The sequence below is a fragment of the Varanus komodoensis genome, unplaced genomic scaffold (genome assembly GCF_004798865.1).
Source record: "Varanus komodoensis strain SLA01 unplaced genomic scaffold, ASM479886v1 scaffold6_4, whole genome shotgun sequence".
NCBI lineage: Eukaryota > Metazoa > Chordata > Lepidosauria > Squamata > Varanidae > Varanus > Varanus komodoensis.
The window spans coordinates 11268359-11287671 of record NW_025336347.1 but is presented as its reverse complement, the minus strand read 5'-3'; the positions used below and the strand labels follow the sequence as shown (position 1 = coordinate 11287671).

Genomic DNA, 19313 nt, shown 5'->3' with positions numbered 1-19313 from the left:
ACGGCACTGATGTTGAGTATTCCACCATAATATTTCCTTACACCCTGTAGGGTGTATAATCATGGTTTTGTTTTCGATTTATTTGTTTTTCGATTTATATCCTGCCTTTTTCCTACAAAGGGCTCAAGGCAGCTTACATCTCCTCCTCCATCTTATCCCCACAACAACAACCCTGTGAGGTAGGTTGGGCTGAGAGTCTGTGACTGGCCCAAAGTCACGCTGTTGGCTCCATGGCTGAGCGGGGACTAGCACCCAGATCGTCTGAGTCCCAGTCCCATGCTCTTAACCACTACACCACACTGGCTCTACACCACACTGGTATAATCACTGTTGAGCCAATGTGGCTTGGGGACAAAGAATGCACTGTGCGACTGTAGGAATAATTCAGTTAAAGACTTAGTTCAGTCTGGAGATCTGGCTCACACTAAGCAGGTGAAACACACACATCCAGTGGTTTCCCTGCACCAGGCATGGCGCTTGGCGCAAGTGTGTAACTTCCCCATTCAGTTCAATAGAAGAAAATGGCAATACTGATGAACTGAACAAAACACGCAGAGAAATCTGAACTGTGACCACTTTGGTGCATGACATTGTTTAATATAAATACGAGCCCATCATGTCATGGTCATAATTTTCAGTGGAGGACTAGGTACAGGTGGATGAAATACATTGGAGGAGTAATGATTTTGCCATTAATTTTAAAAAATTACCTTTCGCTCAAATGACTTTTGTGGCTAGCAAGGGAAAAAATTCCACAATGTCGTATAGGGTTTTCTTCCAAGCATCCCACAATATGAAGAGGAAAAACAAAAACTATGTAAGCCCATCTGAAAGTTTTGATTAAAGGCAAATCCTTCACAATCCACAGAGCACATACTCAATCAGTGGCTGAAGAGGAAAACCTCCAGGGAGCAGCAGGAACTAAACAATTCTGATAAGGTTTCTGCGACTTTCCAGCAAACAGTAATTTGCTCTTTTATATTTCTTCAATGAAAAGTCATGCATTGTAGTCCCAAAACCTTTAAATCAAATGATTTGCTGGGCATCAGGCATTCAAGTTTCATCACCTAACTATAAAATATTGACTCTGCTCATTCATTCCCCTCCCTATACCGACCATGACTCTAAACTGTAATTGATTTCTCCCCCTTGCCCTGCTTTTTTTTTTTTTTTTTTTTGAAAGGCTTGCCTTTTAGAAGCCAATAATAGGATCTAGAAAGGATAGCTTAATCGGGAGTTACTTTAAAAAAAAAAAAATTCTGCCCTCCCCACCAATCTAGTTTTGTTTGCCAAAAACTAAAGCTAGAAAAACCCATGTCTTAAAGAACTCCCTTTTTGGTTCCCACAGAAATAATTAATTCAAGAAATAAAATAACGAACTATCATCCATGGGAGAAAGTACATATTTTTGTCTTAATGCATTTGCTTTAATCATGTACTGTTGACATACCTTGTCAACAAGGATAAAGCTCCAAAAACTCTTATGCTTAATAAAATTCTCAGCTGGAGTTTGTTTGTGAGTTCAACGCAACCTGGCATGTGCTTGCAAACCAAATTAAAGCTTTTTCTTTCTTTTTTAAACACTGCTTGAAAGAAGCGTCCTTAGATTTTTGAGGGAGGAGGGGAGGAAGAGGGGGAGAGAGAGAAAACCCTTTGGTTTGATCCATTATGTTCATATGGAAATGGCACCCTTGGTATAAATGGATATTATGCCCCACTGCTGATTCTCCTGCTCTCCACATGGACCCTGCTCTGCAGGTAGCTCCCAAATGGAGGCAGAAGATTCAGTCCTTCCGGGGGCAACCTGAAATGAGTGTAAATGATCATTTATGGAAAAAGGCAGTTTAGCAGAGGCCTCATCAGTTCTGCCTCCTTCCAGAACAAGCATTTCCATTTGTTCCTGGGCTTCCTCTGGATACCACTAAATCCTCCTTGTGCAAGTAGCGAGTCCTGCTTAGGCAATGGAATCAGCAGGAATTGCCTCTTGCAGAAGGGAATCCATGGGGCAGAAGCACCCCTGTTGGATGCGCCCCATGCATTCTAGGGGCCTAGCTGACATAGGGAGAAGCAAGTGCCAGTTTCTCTATCCTTTGAACATGGCATGGAGAGTATTTTTCCTTTCCTCAAAGTTAAAAAAGTACTTTCATAGATTGATTGGATTCAGGATCTGCCTTCAAGAAAGGAAGGGATCTTTGTGAAATCTGCTCCCCAAAGTTCCTTCCATTGGCATTTTGGGAATCCGCTCTTCCCTCAAATCACAAATCATTCAGCAGGGTCTCTTGACTCATTGTGTAGCATTTGCAGGGACCTGGAGGGGCAGCTACAGAAGGAGGGGGTGAGGATGCCCACTTCCATTAGTGCAACTGATCAAGTTTAAATCTGGATCCAGCTCTATAAAACAGCAGCCAACACCGATATGCTTCTGAAAAGTGTAGAAAAGGGAAACAGATTTTCAGATCTCTCCATGGTTCTTGGAGCCTGGTTCCAAAATACTGCAGTTCTGCACTGCTCTAAATTAAATGTTCTCACACGTGAAGAACGAGTGTGATACAAAGGTAAGCTGGAGTAGTAGCACTTTAGTTGCAATCTTCATGGGCTAAAAGCAGTAAAACCTTATGAAGTGACTGCATATGTAGACCAGTATTAATTAAAAATGGGCTGAAGCACACAGATCTTTAAAGCCCAATTAAAAACAATCCAGTAGAAAGCCAGGTGCCCCTCACTTGGAACAGTGTGCCATGAGACTGGGGCCTGCCAGCCTGATGGTGGCCCCTGGCAGTACGACCTCCACAGCCAAACTGAGGGTCCAGCCAGGTTGATGCAGATAATGCAGACTCTCTGCAAATAACAGGACTCCTATATTGGTGAGGGGCTCCTGAGCAAATTAGAAGTTTTGAGTGCTGCAGGCACAACCCATGGGACAGAACTCCACCCTCAAAACAGGCTGAGCAGCATGGCTAGCACCTATAACTTTCAAAATAAAAGCTGCATGGGATCAGGAACCCCAATGACTTAGGTGTCAGCAGCATCTCTCAGTCCAGGACTTTCCAGGTATTAACAGTAACCATCACCAACAGTAACTTTAAACTGTGCCCCAAAATATTTTGGGAGCCAAATGAGGCCCATGGGCAACCAATGGCCCATCCCTTCCCTATGGGTAAGCTGGCAGCGATACATGTTAATCTCTAGCTGCAAAGAAAAGCAATTCCGCTCTTGTCAAAATACTTCACCAGTTAATTAAGCCTTGCTGGCATCAAGCCTTTTGTCCCGGCTCCTGCCAGCTTAACACTTTGTGACTCAGTTTGACACAACCTGCACGAACACCCCCAGTCTAAGCAAACTCTCACATCTCCATTCATCAAATAAAAAAGGTATTAAATCACTTCTCCTTCCAATGGGTTGAAAAATGCCCACACAGCAAATGAAGGTTCCACCTTGTAATAAGGAAGGACAGCACACTAAATCATGGCAAAAACGCTTGCTCCCCAAACAGGGGGCAGGGAATGGGAAATACTTGAAACAAAATTAAATGCAAGAAAAGCAACAGTATAAAATGAAAATTGCTTGGCTGAATGCACGGTTGTCAATAAAAAACATAATTGGACTAAGTGCCGCAGCAAAATCACTAATAATGTGCTTTTTCATTGCATTTTAGCATTTTTACTGAGAGCCGCCTTGAATCTGCCCTAGCAAAAGTTAGGGTAAAAGTGCCACAACAAACACAACTCAAAGGCTAAAAAAGTGACATCGTTCCACTTTTCAGAGTACAAAGTGAAGAACTCGGGGGTCAGCTCTTGAACCAGAATAAAATCAATGCTCCAGAATCCATATAGGCTTCTTATTTTGTTTCCTGAGCCCAATTACAATGTGCTTATTTGTTTATTTATTTATTTATTTTTATTATTTTATTAAAACATTTTTATGCTGCCCCATTCGCCGAAGCCTCGGGGCGGCTTACAACAATAAGTTAAAATAATTATAATATAAATCAAAAATATAAACATTAAATTAAAAATACAAAAATACAGTATAAAATAAGCCGCCCCGGCCAGATAAAATCCAATAATATTAACAGTTAAAATGCCGCTTGAATAAAAAGGTCTTCGCCTGGCGCCGAAAAACAAATAACAACGGTGCCAGGCGGACCTCTCTGGGGAGCGCGTTCCATAACTTAGGCGCCACCGCAGAGAAAGCCCTCCTCCGAGTAGCCACCCTCCTAATTTCTTTCATGGAGGGTTCCCGGAGAAGGGCCTCCCCCGCCGATCTCAAGGGGCGGTTGGGCATATATGTTTACCTCTAATACAAGAAGGTCCCACTCAATCTTTCATCTACATTCAAATTCTGTGCCTGACATCCTACGGAGAGTCTTTCCTCACTATTGTGGAACACCTTTTCATTAAGCCAAATACTGAGCGTATTTCACATACTTTTTTGTAGCTGGGTTTGCCTTCGATGCTAATTTTGACCCAACAGATGCTTTGGCCAGCAACTCCCATGATCCTTCAACACTGGCTATATTGGCTTGGGCTGATAGGAGTTCTAGGTGAAAAATCTGTAGGGATGTATGTTGCCCATCCCAGGTGTAAAACCATTAGCATGTGTTAGTATGTAGACTGCAATCTGCCCAGAGAAGCTAAGCATCTATGGTGTTGATCCTTCAGCAGCATGCATTTCTTAAGACCCCTTGTCCTGAGAAATTTGCTACAAATGTACAAGGATTTCTGCCCCTCCCATCCACCCACAACATCAACATCTGAGCTTTCCTCTGAATCCCACCCCCAAGGGAGGCTTGACTGATACCAATGAGGAGGGCCTTTTCTGTGGTAGCACCCAAATTATGGGATGATTTCCCCAATGGGGACTAGTTTTATAATCATTTTGGCACCAGGGAGGCATTTACCAACTTCAAATAGCACACTGGGGCAAGAAGATTGCCAATTGTTTTTCTGCAGGTCCAGCAGTAGACTAGTTTTAGCTGTTCAGTTGTAAAAAGTGTGATTTAAATGCAATTTTATGATTTTACTATTGTTTTATTCTATATTGTTTTATCTGTATTTATGAGTGTTGTTCACTGCCCAGAGACCTTTGGCAATTGGGCAGTATAGAAGCTAATTAAATGAGCAAAATAAATAATAGAGAAACCTAGCCTCAGCATATAAAATGACCCTGAACCTCTATGAGTTATTGGGCCACAATCCAAGGTACTGTACAACCAGGGGAATGCTTTATTTTTTCTCTCCTATTGAACTGCAGTCTCCTGGGCTGCGGGAAAAGCCATTTTATGAAGGTCAGGGGATTTAAAAAAGCTGTGGGCTCCACATTACAGGAAGGATATAGCCAGGTCAGTGCAGTGTAGGGCCACAAGGTTGGTGGCCGGTTTGCAGGGGATGGGGTATGAGGCGAGACTGAGGGAACTGGGTCTCTTCAGCCTGGAGAAGAGGAGACTCTGAGGGGATCTGTTGGCGACATGTAGGTACGTGAGGGGATGTCACACAGAGGTGGGTAGAGACCTGGTCTTCCCTGCAGAGGAAGGCAGGATGCGCTCCAAAGGAGCCAATCTCAGAGAACCATGGTTCAATTCAGATGCCAGGAAGTACTTCCTGACAGCTAGGACTCCAAGGGTACAGCATGGGCTTCCACAGGAGGTAGTTGTATCCCCATTGGAGTGGGTGTTCAAGGATAGGCTAGACATGTACATGGTAGGCATGTCAGGGGCGGAGCTGGCTGGAGCCACGGGTCAGACTAGATGGCCCAGGAAGCCCCTTCTGACTCACTCTGTTTTTATGTGTCTAACATTAAAGGACCTTAGCATGCTGAGTGCTAGCACACACCCCTGCACACACACAAAGGGCCAGCTGGGCCAGTGGTGTGACTCAAGATAAGGCATCTTATCTTTATGACATGGCCCACATCCTGTGCCAAGTCCAGCTAGACCAGCAACATCTTATTCTGGCTACCAGTTCTGTAGCACCCCAGACCTCCCCAGCTTTGTTAGCTAAGACCCGTTAAGCAAGGTTGCCAGGACCTGAACCTGCATCCTTTGAAAAAAGACAAATTCCTGGACATGCGAGGAGCTGCAGCCCGCAGCGGAAATGCTATTAGTACTACGCCCATTAACAAACTTTCTTTTCATTAAGTCAACTCTCCCCAAGCTTCCAAGGAAGTTCATACTGTGCTTCTCGCATCACTCTTTGATGAGAGACTGCAAAAAAGAAAGAAAGACGCCACAAATGAAAGACGCTTTCATGCTGTGCAAAGAAGAACTGGGCAATGAGGCATGTAAAAGATGCATGGTATTTGAATCAGAATTCAAAAGGCTTGTTAATGACCACTGAAAAAATATCTCTGCTTCTCTATTACCTAATGGTGTGCAATTTGACAAGTCAAATAGATCCACTGCTACATACTATAATGCATTTAGAACCGAATGCTGTTTATACTTTACTTTCTTCAGTGCTGTGTGCCGGCAATGACACTGGACAGCAGGGGTGGAGGTCTGATGCCGTCCCCTTAAAATGGAGCAGAAAAGGCTCGACAGAGTTTTCCATGGCAATTAAGTGCAATCCAGGTGAAGCAAAGCACCCCTCTGCTCCCTTGAATCAGTGGAGGACCCAGGGTTCGCATCTGGTCCTCCTAGGGTAGAAAGGGCCATGGCTTTCCCGGGGGCCATGGCCCTTGCCCATAACCACCTATGGGTGGGTGGTTCCCCAGCTACTGTGAGCTTTTCTCCATACCTATGCTTCTCTGGCATAAAAAACTTTAAAACTGAAATACAGTTTCTGTTTTTGGCCCAGGGTCTTTTGCTTTCAGTCCCAGCCAAGCACCAGAACGCAGTCCCTGAGTACTGCTTCGAAACTGAATTTGGCCCTTGATCTGAAAGAGGTTCCCCAGCCCCCTTAAGCTCAGTGAGGCTTAGAGCACAATCCTATACCTGCCTACTTGAAAATAAGTTTCATTGAATTCCTTGGGCTGGCTCCCAGGTCTGTAGCGACAGGATCACAGTTTTAAGTACTTGGCTGTGAACTTATGTACCATAGGTTTTAATGGAACACAAACACTCTTAATCTTGTCTGGATTGTACTCAAGAAATACAATTGTTTATGTGAGATTGATTTAAACACTGCAGTAATGAAGTACCCTCTTTAACACTGCTCTGAATTGCCTTAAGCAAACCAACATGCCTGGAATTAACAGAATGGAATAACAGACCAAGTTACTTAAGTCCAATTTGCTTTGGGATACTATGGGCAGCCCCCAAATGTGCTTCAGTCAGGAACAACTAACCTCAGCCCCTTCCTGCATTGATATAATTAAGGGCTATCTAACACGGAATATGGAAAACCCATGGTTGAATTGTGGAGATCAACTGGGATTTGGATTACAGAATAGAGCATTAACTCAGGGTGGGCAACTTGTGTCTCTCCAGATGTTTTGGCCTATCAGTCTAGACAGCTCAGCAATTGAGAGTGCTGACAGGAACTGTACACCAAAGCATCTGGAGGGCCAACCCCTCAGTTAATGCTTCTCCCCAACACACGTTTCCTGATCAAAATCATCTAGCAAAGCTAGTGTTAGCCCCATGGCTAGAAATAGAAAACAGATTCCTGCATTTTAATTCCTTACCTCTACCCAGTGAGGCCAGCAGCAGCTTCAGGATGATGACTGGTTGGGAAAACAATGCAGAATACAATGCTTAAATAACCAGTCCCTTCCCATCTTTCAATGATACTGTGGTACAGTTTCCTTAACTCCATGGCTGCTTTTAAATTAAAACAAATGTCAGATGAACTAATTTACCTCTCTGCCTAGAAGGAGCTGTACCTTGGACACCAGTCATAACCATGGAAGGCCTCTCAAGCAGCGCCAGACCAAACGGTACTGCCGAACTGCGAACTTTATCCGTTAGAGCAAGGATGGGCATTTTGTGGCCCTCCAGATATTTTAGCCTACAACCTGCAGTAACCCTACACAGCATGGCCAATGGTAAATGCTGATGCAAGCTGCACAACATTTGGATGATCATAAAAGGTTGCCCACCCTGGATTTAGGAAAGTGCAGCCCTATGCACAAAAGGCTGAATACCACCTCCTCAGCCAAGCAACCACCCCTAGGGATGGCGGGATCAGTCTGTTTCGGGTCCATGTCAGGTTTGCCTGTATCTGTGAGGTATGCTCACTCTCTCAATCTAACCAGGAAAGGGTGGGATGGTCCTAAAGTTGAAGTGCAGGCCAGAGAGCCGTGCAGGATCCAGCGTCTAGTGCAAGAGTACACGGGCAAGGAAAAAAATGAGCGGAGAGCAGACACAACAAATGTCTAATTGGCATGCACAAGGAGCATGTAAACCTACAGAAGAGTGGGCACTGCAGGCCATAGTGCCTGACAAAGGGGTTGGAGGGTCTTGCCAATCATTTGACTGGCAGGAGCCATAGGGTCCTTTAAACTACTTATTAAGTGTCCAGCTATCTCAAATTGCTTTGGATGCGTATGGATGAAAACCTGATTGCTCAAAATGATCCTTCCAGGTAACATTATGCATTCCACTGGAAGCCAGAGTTATCCTAAGTGAATGGGACAGGCTTCCAAAATCCTCTGCAGATGCTCACTGGTTTGTGCCGCTTTCTCTTCTCCTTCAATATTCTCCACTTTTTTGCTTAGCTATATATTTCAAAAATCATTTACATCTCTTCTCCCTTCCACCCTATCACCATTTGACCTCCACAGTGCTAGATAATTGCACAAGCCACCTGTTATGGTGTGGAACAAGCTGCAATTTTAGGAGAATAAACCCTAAGAATTCATCAAATCAGATGGAGAATAGTAGTAGTAAAAATATATTTAAAAACGAACAAATTGTATTATTTTGACACACATGACAGCTGAAAAATAAGCAAACGGCAGAGCTATTTAATGATACCTTCCCTCAGGATTCTGTTCACTGCCAGAGATGTCTTGAAAAAGGAAAGCTGCAAGACCTCCAATTCATACATACAACATAATGGTATTGATGTTCTCCTGCCATTATTTTACCTTCACTGCATTGGACAGAAGTGATTCGTTGGACAGAAGTAAACAAGCTTAAGAAAAGTGACATGAATAAGAAATGCTTATTCCATATTCATAAAACAACAGTCTGTGTTTGGATTGAGACATGCCAGAAGAAAAAAACAAATTAAGCTTGTCATCAGTTATTCCATTTATGTGAGCTAACAACTGCCAATAGCCAACATTTTACTGTGTTGGAGAAATGTCAGTCAATATAATTTCTGCTGAATATGACAAGTAAACAGTTATTAATAATCAGCTGAACTGATTAAAGTTCTGATGCTATTATTGACCATATTCTAAATGTCATAAATAGAAGCTTTTTCTCTATCCAAAACAGATGCCACCCCTTTCTATTTCTTAAACCTAACTTATGTTACATTAAAGAAGAGTGGGGGGGGGGGTTATGTGTGATTTAACTTTGGATGCTGTTTCATTTTGACAACATTCCTGAATCTCTCTAGAATATCTGTCACTGGAAAAAAATCCCACATGCTTTCATTAAAAATACATTTATTAGCAGCTTTAATATAGCCCTGCCCTGCTCACAATTTCTAAACTATCTCAAATTCTCAAGATCTTGGACAAAAGATTTTATTTTGCCAGTCAGAGAGGCTGAGAATTAAGGAACCATAGTTTTGTCTGCAAGAAATCCAGGAAAGTCAATTGGCACTCAAGGTGTGCGACAGACAATTTCAAAATCAAATAAAGAAATGTTAGCATGCTTTATGCTCTGCTTGGTCACTTTTACATGGGGCAGCATTCATGGTGGGAATATTTACTGGCTTACCCCAGACCCTAGAACAGTCCATCCCAAGAGGTCCACCCTTTGCCTCCCCCTTTGTCCTTCCAATGGAAGTAAAGGCCTGTGATACCACAGCAATTTAGCTGCTAATATCTAGGACCCCATGCTGCTCTGTTAATTTCTTGCCCCCTTTAATAATGTTACAACTGTTATAGATTCTAGAAAAGCAATCTAGTTGTTCTTTTTAATTTCATTTCTGTACCCCACCCCCCAGCAGCCAAAACTTTGCCTACACAATGGTGATCCAGAGAGTGACTGTAAAGGCTACCAAGAATTCTCACAGTTGCTACTTCATCAGCACAATCATCTCTGTGTTTACTGAGAAAGATGTCATGTTGAGTTTAAAGATGTTTCCTCCTAAGTGTGTATAAAACTGTGCATAATCTTATGTCCCTTGAACCATTATTTATTTTTCTGCCTTGCTTATGTTACATAGATAGATTTTTAAAAAGTTTACAGCAGACCTTCCACAGTGAGTGGAGATGGGCAGGACGTGTTCCAGTGGAGCAAATCTCAGGGAACCAAGATTTAGGGTGGATGCCAGGAAGTAATTCTTGATGGTTAGGACCCCGAGGGTATGGAATGGGCTTCCACGGGAGGTGGTTGAAGCCCCAATGGTGAGGGTGTTTAAGGATAGGTTGGACAAGCACATGGTAGGCATGTCATGAGTGGAGCCGGCTGGAGCTGGGGGTCAGACTAGATGGCTTGGGATGCCCCTCCTGACTCGCTCCATGTTTCCCTGTTTCTATGTATGATGCCTGTATGCTGTAGCTACTATGCCTATAATGTAATGTATATGGTAGCTATATGCAAAAACCATTTGGTGTGACCCTTCTGCCTTGGTCATAGTGACAAATGGGTCACAGGAATATGGAATTCCATAGTGTATTGTGTAAGGTTCTAGGGTTCAGACTCGATCATAGAAGCATGGAGAATGAATTCATCTCTGGCTACTACTCATTGTGGCGACCCCTTATGTCCAGAATGACAGAGTGCCTTGCAGGAACAGCTACTGGGATCAAGAGCACCCATATTCTGCTTGTGGGCTGCGCTGAGGCATCCAGTTGAGCACGGTGAGAAGCGACTAGGGAGACCTTCGCTCTGGTCCAGCCGGCTCTTCTTCTTATGATCTTAATTTCAAGGAGACTTCTTCTCTCCCATATTCTTCTCTTCTTCTTCTCTCATATTTGCTATCAAAAGTTGACAAATGAGTGTTTGTCTGAATGTGACAGGGGCCTTGTCGAGGCAGAGCTGCATGGCGGCTCCATTGTGCGACTGCTGGTTTATTTTTTTATTTTGAAAGGAAAAAGGAGTTGCTCAAAGTGGCTTAGATAACATCAAGGCAAGAACAGCTATCATTAAAACACATTTACAAGAGCAGCAGCAAAGCCAAAACACTTTCAAACTAGCAGTTAGTCTAATTAAGCAACAACAGAGTCAAATGCTTATTTAAAGGTGTAGCCCTATGCATGGCTAGGCATAAAGATGTCATACAATTCCCAGCATGCTCCCAGCATGCCTCAGCAACCCATGCTGCCTGGGGCATGCTGGGAGTTTTATGACTTTTTATGCCTAGCCGTGCATAGGATTGTGCCCTAAAGAGAAAGACCACCAATTACCAATGGAGCACAGCAAAGACAAAGATTACTTAATTCAGCCTTCTTCAACCTGGCGCCCTCCAGATGTGTTCACCTACAATTCCCACCCATGCAGGCTGGGGGATGATGGAGGTTGTATTTGAACTGGGGGCCAGGCTGGGAAAGGCTGATTATTATCTTGGGACAAAGATTCAGCCACTGAGAAAGCCATAATCTGGATAAACAGGGAGTTTTCTTCTTCCTGTGCTACTTACAGAGCTTAATTACAATGAGACATTGATGGCAAACACTAGATTTTCCCAGAAACCTCTCTTACCCTCACCAATATTATCACTTCTCATCTGAAGCAAACTCCCACCTCTCCCCCACCCCAGAAAGAATGCCAATGTTCAGTTCAGAGATGCAATGGGCTGGGCCAGCGAGTAGTCACTACAAGCAGACCTTTCTCCTGGCCATGTCAACAAAGCTTCCTCAGGTGGAAAAACTAAACAGCATTACTGAGGCCTGCCCTAGAGATTTAAGAGTAGGAGAAGCATGGCATTAGGGTTCAAATTGTGGCAGGAAAGGTGGTCCAAAGGGCCCCCTTTGGACAACGTCTTGCAATCTGAAGAGCACGTGCCTGAGATGAGCAACAGACTTATTGCCACTGCTTCCTCTTGTAGCAGAGGCAGCTGCAGTGTTACTATTAAGTATTTGACTAGAACCATCAGTGTGCTCGGTGCTGGATGGAGTACAAGACTGCAGACCCCTGCCCCAAGGTACGTACAACCTTAAATTTGTCATCAGGTCTAGCCACAAACCTTGCTTCCTGAAGCACAGCAGCAAAAGGTTCTCGCCCTCCCTCAAGTCAAGGTGCACAGTATCCAGAACCAGCAAAATTATTTTGTTACCTGATACAGAAAATGCCACAAGACCCTTCCCTCTATACTGTTTACATTCACAACAGTAAAAAATACCACGAAAACAATAAATTACGAGTGCAGTCCTCGGATAGTATTCCCCAGATAGAAGGCCGAGCATTAGGCCTGTCACCTGTCTGGACAAGCAAAGAGTTGTGCTGAAAATGAGTAGTGCTTTGCTGCCCCTGAATGACATGAAAAGTCTGCTGCCTGAGGCAGATGCCGCACGATGGGGTCAGCCCTGCTTGTCAAAGGGGAAAACAATAGAGGAAGTGGAAGCAAGGAGCAAGATGCGGTCCCTTCAGTCTGTATATTTATTGGCGGACTTACAGGCCAAGCTATATAATAGCTTGGGGACTAGGAGGCTGTGACAAAAGCTTCACAAGGGTGACTTCTGAGGAGATCTGAATACTGTAGAGGAGGCAGCAGCAGCGTGGAGGCCTTCTAGGAGGCACAATCAGGAGCAGAGAAGAGGCCAGCGTAGGTGTTTAAGAGGGGGGTCGCCAATGTTCCTTCTGACTCGCGCAATGAATATCTTGCTGCTAATGACGGCCTTACAGGGGCAGAAGAGGCAGGCAGAACAGCTCCTGTTAGCAACATGGGCATGAACAGGAGGTAGCTAGGGGCAGATAAATGGGAGGCAATGAGAGAAATGGAAGGAGAGCAGGCAGAACTTAAAACCAGCCTTGCAAATATGTCCTTAGCCATTATGTTCCAGCAGCTCGTACATGGCCTGAAACGGCCCAGCAGGAAAGGCTATTATGAATAAAAGGCAATTTGTAATTCTTCTTCAAACACCATGGATAGCTGATGCATGTCTGCGTTTAATAGGAGACTGATCACCTGTAATATTTCCTTGAAAATCCCAATTTAATCCCCCCATCTCCCCACACACATTACCTCTCAGTAAGTCACCGCAGGAAGTGAAAGCTAGAATTATCTCTCCGATGGCCTGTCGGCACAGCAGCAGTGTCACCTACGGCCCCCGCAGCCCCGAGGGGCAAAGGCCTAAACAACTGGTCCACTGCCGGGCCAAGGGACCAGGCAGTTCAGAAGTGCCTCATTTGCAGAGAACCGCAATTTTAAAAAAATGGAAAGGGAACAATAGCTGCTGTACAGAGAGACATAGCCAAAGTAATAAAGGTTATTTTTAAAAAGGATGGTGGTAATAATTTCTGTCTGATTTGAAATCTATGGTGGATGAAGCCGCAGGCACCAATTGTACCCACATGCCAAGGTTTGACTTTCCTATTAGCAAAGTGCCCAAGGGCAGGCGCACTGATTTTGCCGGGGCACTTATTCCAGGAGTGGGCTCAACTTATCCAGTGGGAGGCTTTAAAAAGAGATGAATTCTGGAAACCAGCAGGAGGCCGGCTGGACGAGAACAGAGAAAGCAAAAAAGTGGACTGCGTGGAAGAGAACAGAGAGGCAGAGAGGCAAACTTAGGCAGGCACAGAGGTGTTTCTCTGGCTCAGAAAGCAAAGCCCATTCTTTCCATGAAAAAACAGAAAGGGCAAATGGATAATATTAAATAAAACAGCTAAGACAAAAGAGTAAAACAAAGCAGCAGATAAAAGAAAATAGGATTATTCAATAACATTGAGGAAGATAAAAAAGATACGATCAAATGTAGCTGCTCCTCTGAATATTTCGACACAGAAGGCAGGGAACCGAAGGAGCCTGGCGCTTTGGAGCTAGTTATGCAAAAATGGGTGCAGAAATGTACTCACGTTGCTGTTTCCTTAGCCCCATGCTGCTAGAATAAAGAAAGATGCCACACTCCCGCAGAAGTAATCTGAGTCCATGAACTACAGGGGCAATGGCTATTATATCGGCCCTTCCTGCCTCACTGATCCTGCCCATTCTCTTTATTTACACACTCCTCCAGAAGCATGGGGGCTGCTTCCCTTGGGTGTGATTCCAGGTGGCTGGGGAACAGATGCATTTTCCCACTGACGCCGTGGCCAGAGGGATGGCGCCAATCAAATGGAAACTGTGGCTACACCTGGTTCTTTCACTGGGATGGCATATGCGCGTATGCTACAGTAGCAGGGTATCACACTACAGTGGAGCAGATCCCAGTGCTGCTGAGCAAGGATGTGAGAGGGGGCAATGTATTTTAGGTGCTCAGATGCTAAGCACAGTGGTGTGGGGGCTTGCTGCAAAGGGATGGCTCCTACACCACCAGCAGGGGGTCCTGTAGGATGAAATGGACTGGCCATACTCCAAAACGCTTTCTATTTTTGTTGGCTTCGAAAAATGAAAAGTCTCAATGTAAAGCAGTTGAAAGCTTTCCAGTGGCAGATTTAAGCTAGGAATACTTCCCTGCAGCTTGATCACACTGTGATGTTGAGGTAATATCAAGTCTGAAAAGGTGCCTCAGGGGGAAGGGGAAGGCCATCCTTTCCCCACCCTAGGCCAATTCCTCCAGGCTTCTCTGAGATCCTACGCTGAGCCTAGCTTCAGAATGAGCTTATCTCACAGAGTAAGTGTAGACATGAGCAACCCAGTTATATGGCCCAGAATGCAGATGTGCCGCAGAAGCAGCATCCTGCATATCAGCAAGGCTTGGATTAGCACTGTGATGTGGGTGGGTCTGTATGTTGCAGGTTCAGGATGTGAGCCTTTAGAATAAAATTCTCAGGGTTGAACTAGATGGAGCAGATGTGAAGAGCAGGTGTCACTGTTTCAGAAAACAGGTGTGTTTAACGCCATTTTCCCAGCTGTGCTTTCATGGGCTTCTAGACAAGGCTTGTACTGCTCGACAACACTGCCTTGTTCATGGAATTTTATGGGGAAGGGCAGACCAGATATTGTCATCTTCCATTTGTGGCCCTCCCATGCTTTCCTATTGCTTCTTCCATCTTTTTTTCCCATCAGGAAAAAAAATCTGTTAAGGAAGAGAAGATGGAATAGCTCCACAATGCCCTTTGGCCGCAATAGGAGCCTTTCATTGGGAAGTATAGTAAGTATATTTATTAAGACAACACCTAAGAACAATAAGGAATATTTGGTGCAAAAGTCAGTAGAGTTTACCTTGGGATCTGCAGTGAGCAATCTGAATGCTTGATATACTTGCGCTTCCTTCACACCTCCGCCAAGATCCAGGAAATTGGCAGGCTTTCCACCATTAAGGGAAATTATATCACAGGTTGCCATAGCAAGCCCAGCGCCATTAACTGCAATTAAGAGAGTCAGATGGTTATATTTTTAAAGGGTAAAATATGAATGCGTGAATGTAGCTTAAAAATGCCAATATTAGGAGATTGGAGTGGGGGAGGAAAGGAAAAGAAAGGAAGTGAGGAAAGAAGAGGAACAGAGGGAGAAGGAAAGAATTAGGCCTGAAAGGAAATCCACACACCACCCCAAATTGAGTTTTCTTGCAAGTCCTCTGGGTTCCAATGGAATCTACTGACTTCATCAAGTTCAGTTCAGCCAGATAATGGAAAATATTAATCAATCAGGGGGATTGTAAGGAAGTGAGCCACAAGATATTGCTGATGTCTCTTTCAGCAGGGCTTGGAACCCACAAGACTTCTGGGGAGACAGAAAGCCATGCACTGCCATTCTGCTCCCTCCTGCACTCCTCATCTCAGTACACAGAACCAGAAGGGGAAGAAGGGCATTTGGTTGCTCGGTGTTTACGCCATACATACATTGTTTCTAATGAGGCTTGGGGCAAGGTGGGAGAAGTTGCACGTGTGTGTGCGCCACTGCGTAAAAGGGAAGGTACTTCCAAATGCAGGCCAGCTTGAACCAAGACAGGGAGAGGTATAATTTAAAATTCACAGTGAAAGGAGCAACCAGAAATAAAGCCATGCTCTCAGCATCTGCAGTACATATATTTGGAAATTAAAGGAATAAATAATCTGTATTCAATTTCACATGGCCCTGTGAGCTTCCAGAATCTCAATAAAATGTCAATACATGGAAAGAAGGGCATAAAACAGCATCGCAGAGCCAGGAGTAGGGCCTTCTGGGTTTACGCTGGACACCGTAGACAAACTCCTTTCTTTGTTGCAGAGTTTTGTTTGTGTGCAACAGGACACACTGCTGCCCAGTCACAGTTATGCTAAAATCCTGGATGTGTTCTTTTTTACACTGCAAATACTTCTTTATTTGAAATATTTATATACTGGCCTTCCCCAGAATTGGTTCCAGACCAATTTATACAAATAAAATATCACAATGAGAAATCCTTCTAACAGCAGCAACAACAAACTGTGCTAACAACAGCTAGCAGAGACAAACAAATGAACCAACCAGCAAGATTTTAAAATACCCCAAATGTAAAAGCATGGGGGAATAAAAATGGGATTGCTTAAAAGAAAGCACTGTCGGTGTGAACTTAGCTAGGAGTGGGTGAACAACCTTGGGAGGCCAACCCTTCTCTGAGTTGGGTTAAAGGAGTTAACCCAAAGGCACATCCGCACTACTGAACAAACAAATAAAAGGCTCCTACAGTGTCTTTGGGGCACCAAAAGGTTAAAGAAGAGCTTGTTGCAAGCCAGTTTTAAGCCCTGCATTGTTATTATGTCCACCAGCTTTCCCCTTTGTTAAACAACAACCTGCACGTGTAATTTTGCCATATCAGGGTGTTGCCAGCTCCTGGTATAGGATCAGACATCCCTTATTTTCTTCATACAGCTCCTCTTTCAGTCCTGGTGGAAAGGGAAAAAGAAGGGGTCCAGAACAGCGCTTAGCCCTATTTCTGCATTACTTGTGTGAACAGGTAACTACACAGAAAGGGTCTGTACAGCAATCAATTTAATCCCTTTCCAAAGCTGCTGCATAGCCACCTGGGCACAGGTGGATCCAAGATGGAGGGGGCAACTGGAGCTGCACTCTACAGTGCATGTGGCATCTTCTGGGGGAAAAGGGCTTCTAAAAATGAAATAAAGATTGCATTCCCTTGTGGTAAAAGAGGGTGGGGAGGGAGAGCATCAAGGCAGCAGAAATGAATGGGGTATCTCTCTTTAATTTCTAAAAGATCTCCAGCACGGAAAAAGGCATACAACACCAAACCATCTCTGTAAGAAGTTTTGTTCCCTTGCTGCTTCTTGGTGAAATCAAGGATGGGAAGCAGAAGAAAGCCAGGGAGAAATGGTGGTGGTGGACCCCTGAGGAAGGTAAGGGTTCCTTCCGTCAGCATCTTGCTCCTTTAACCTGAACCGTATCACTGACTACACTGCAAACTGGGAACTGAGCAGCTCCTAGTTAAACTATGGCATTTGTTACCACAAGATGTAGCGCTGGCCACCCATTTGGGTAACCTTAAGAAGGGATTAGCTAAAGCCATGGAGGAGAAGTTGAACCATGGCTACTAGTCCTGAAAGCTACATGCTACCTTCAGCATCAGGGGTGCTATGGTTCTGTCCATCATTCGCCAGGGAACACAACTGGGGAGGGGCTGCAGCCCTCCCACTGTTCATATGGGGTTCCCCCAGGAAGCTGGTTGGCCAGTGTGTGGACAGAATGCTGGACTTGATGGATCTTGCCTGGACCCAGCTTGGCTCTCCTTCTTCCCTTAGGAAAGGAAAAGATGTTCTGTGAAGCTGCCAACCCTGAGGCAAGGCTCCTCTGCCAGGAGCAGCAGGGGAGATGCCCTCTGCCATTCTGCTGCAAGAGCCGCTTGCTTAGTCTATATAAGGAATTCAGCCCTGACAGATGCCAGCAAAAGCTTCTCTGGAGACTCCGTGGGACTTGTGGAGCCTTATTACGATGCATTTCTGGGACAACCTTAAAGGATCTCCTCTTGACTGAAGAGGAGACTCTGAGGGGATTTGTTGGCGACATATAGGTATGTGAGGAGGAGTCACATGGAGGTGGGTAGAGACATTTTGTGAAGGTCGGGGGATTTTTAAAAGCTGTTTCTGCTGTGGGCTCCACATTATAGGAAGGATATAGCCAGGTTAGAGTCGGTGCAGCGTAAGGGGACAAGGATGGTGGCTGCATTGCAGGGAAAGCCGTATGACGCGAGACTGAGGGAACTGGGACTTTTCAGCCCGGAGAAGAGGAGACTCAGGGGGGATCTGTTGGTAACATGTAGGTATGTGAGGGGGTGTCACACGGAGGTGGGTAGAGACCTGTTCTCTCCTGCAGCAGAGAGCAGGACGCGTTCCAATGGAGCCAAGCTCAGGGAACCAAGTTTCAATTTGGATGCCAGGAAGTACCATATTTTTCCGTCTATAAGATGCCCCCATATATAGGATGCCCCGCCCACTTTACCAATGTCCGAGTGAGCAAGCTGCTGCTACGTGCATGCGCGCCCGCCACCTCGCTGCTTCCCCGCACATGTGCCCTCACCGCGCCAGTCTCGCCCGAGTGCGCCCGTGGTTCTCCTCTTGGCCCCCCGTGTATAAGACGCTCCTCCATTTTTAGGACCCCAATGGGATTCCATGGGAAGTGACTGAAACCCAATTGGTGAGGGTGTTCAAGGATGGGTTGGACAAGCACATGGTAGGCATGTCATGAGCAGAGCCGGCTGGAGTCAGGGGTCAGACTAGATGGCCCAGGAGACCCCTTCTGACTCGCTCTGTTTCTATGATAGGGACCTACTAAACATAGCCTTAACTATTCTGATCATAATGCCATTTTCACAGCTTTATGCTCCTAATTTACATGTACTTTCCCAGGGAATTATTGAGCCAAAAGAAACCCTATAGAACCTTTTTCAGTCACCACTGATTCTTTAACTTCCCGGGCAGTTTTACTGGCCATGTCTAATTTTATTAAGCTTGGCATGAAGCTAACACTCTATAGTAAAACATTTGAAAACTCACTTCTCCTTTGAACTAAATTCCCACTGGCTATTGCTTTCACAACAATGTTTTAATTTTTATTTTAAGAAAATTGCTGGCAACTCTGCTGCCTGTCTTTTAAATATGTTGGCTCATCTGGGTGAGATAGACAAAAATGGTGTAGCACATTAAAATGATGGCTTTTCTACAAAGTAAGCTTTTTTCCTTT

General features: G+C 44.7%; 1 protein-coding gene across 1 annotated transcript in view; it reads right to left on the bottom strand.

The window, feature by feature from the left end:
* SUCLG2 (succinate-CoA ligase GDP-forming subunit beta) overlaps positions 1-19313 on the bottom strand; it is a 239240-nt gene that overhangs the window by 70911 nt on the left and 149016 nt on the right. The window contains exon 9 of the mRNA XM_044451756.1: positions 15381-15523. Coding sequence (XP_044307691.1) covers positions 15381-15523 — 143 coding nt within the window. The remainder of the gene's footprint in view (positions 1-15380; positions 15524-19313) is intronic.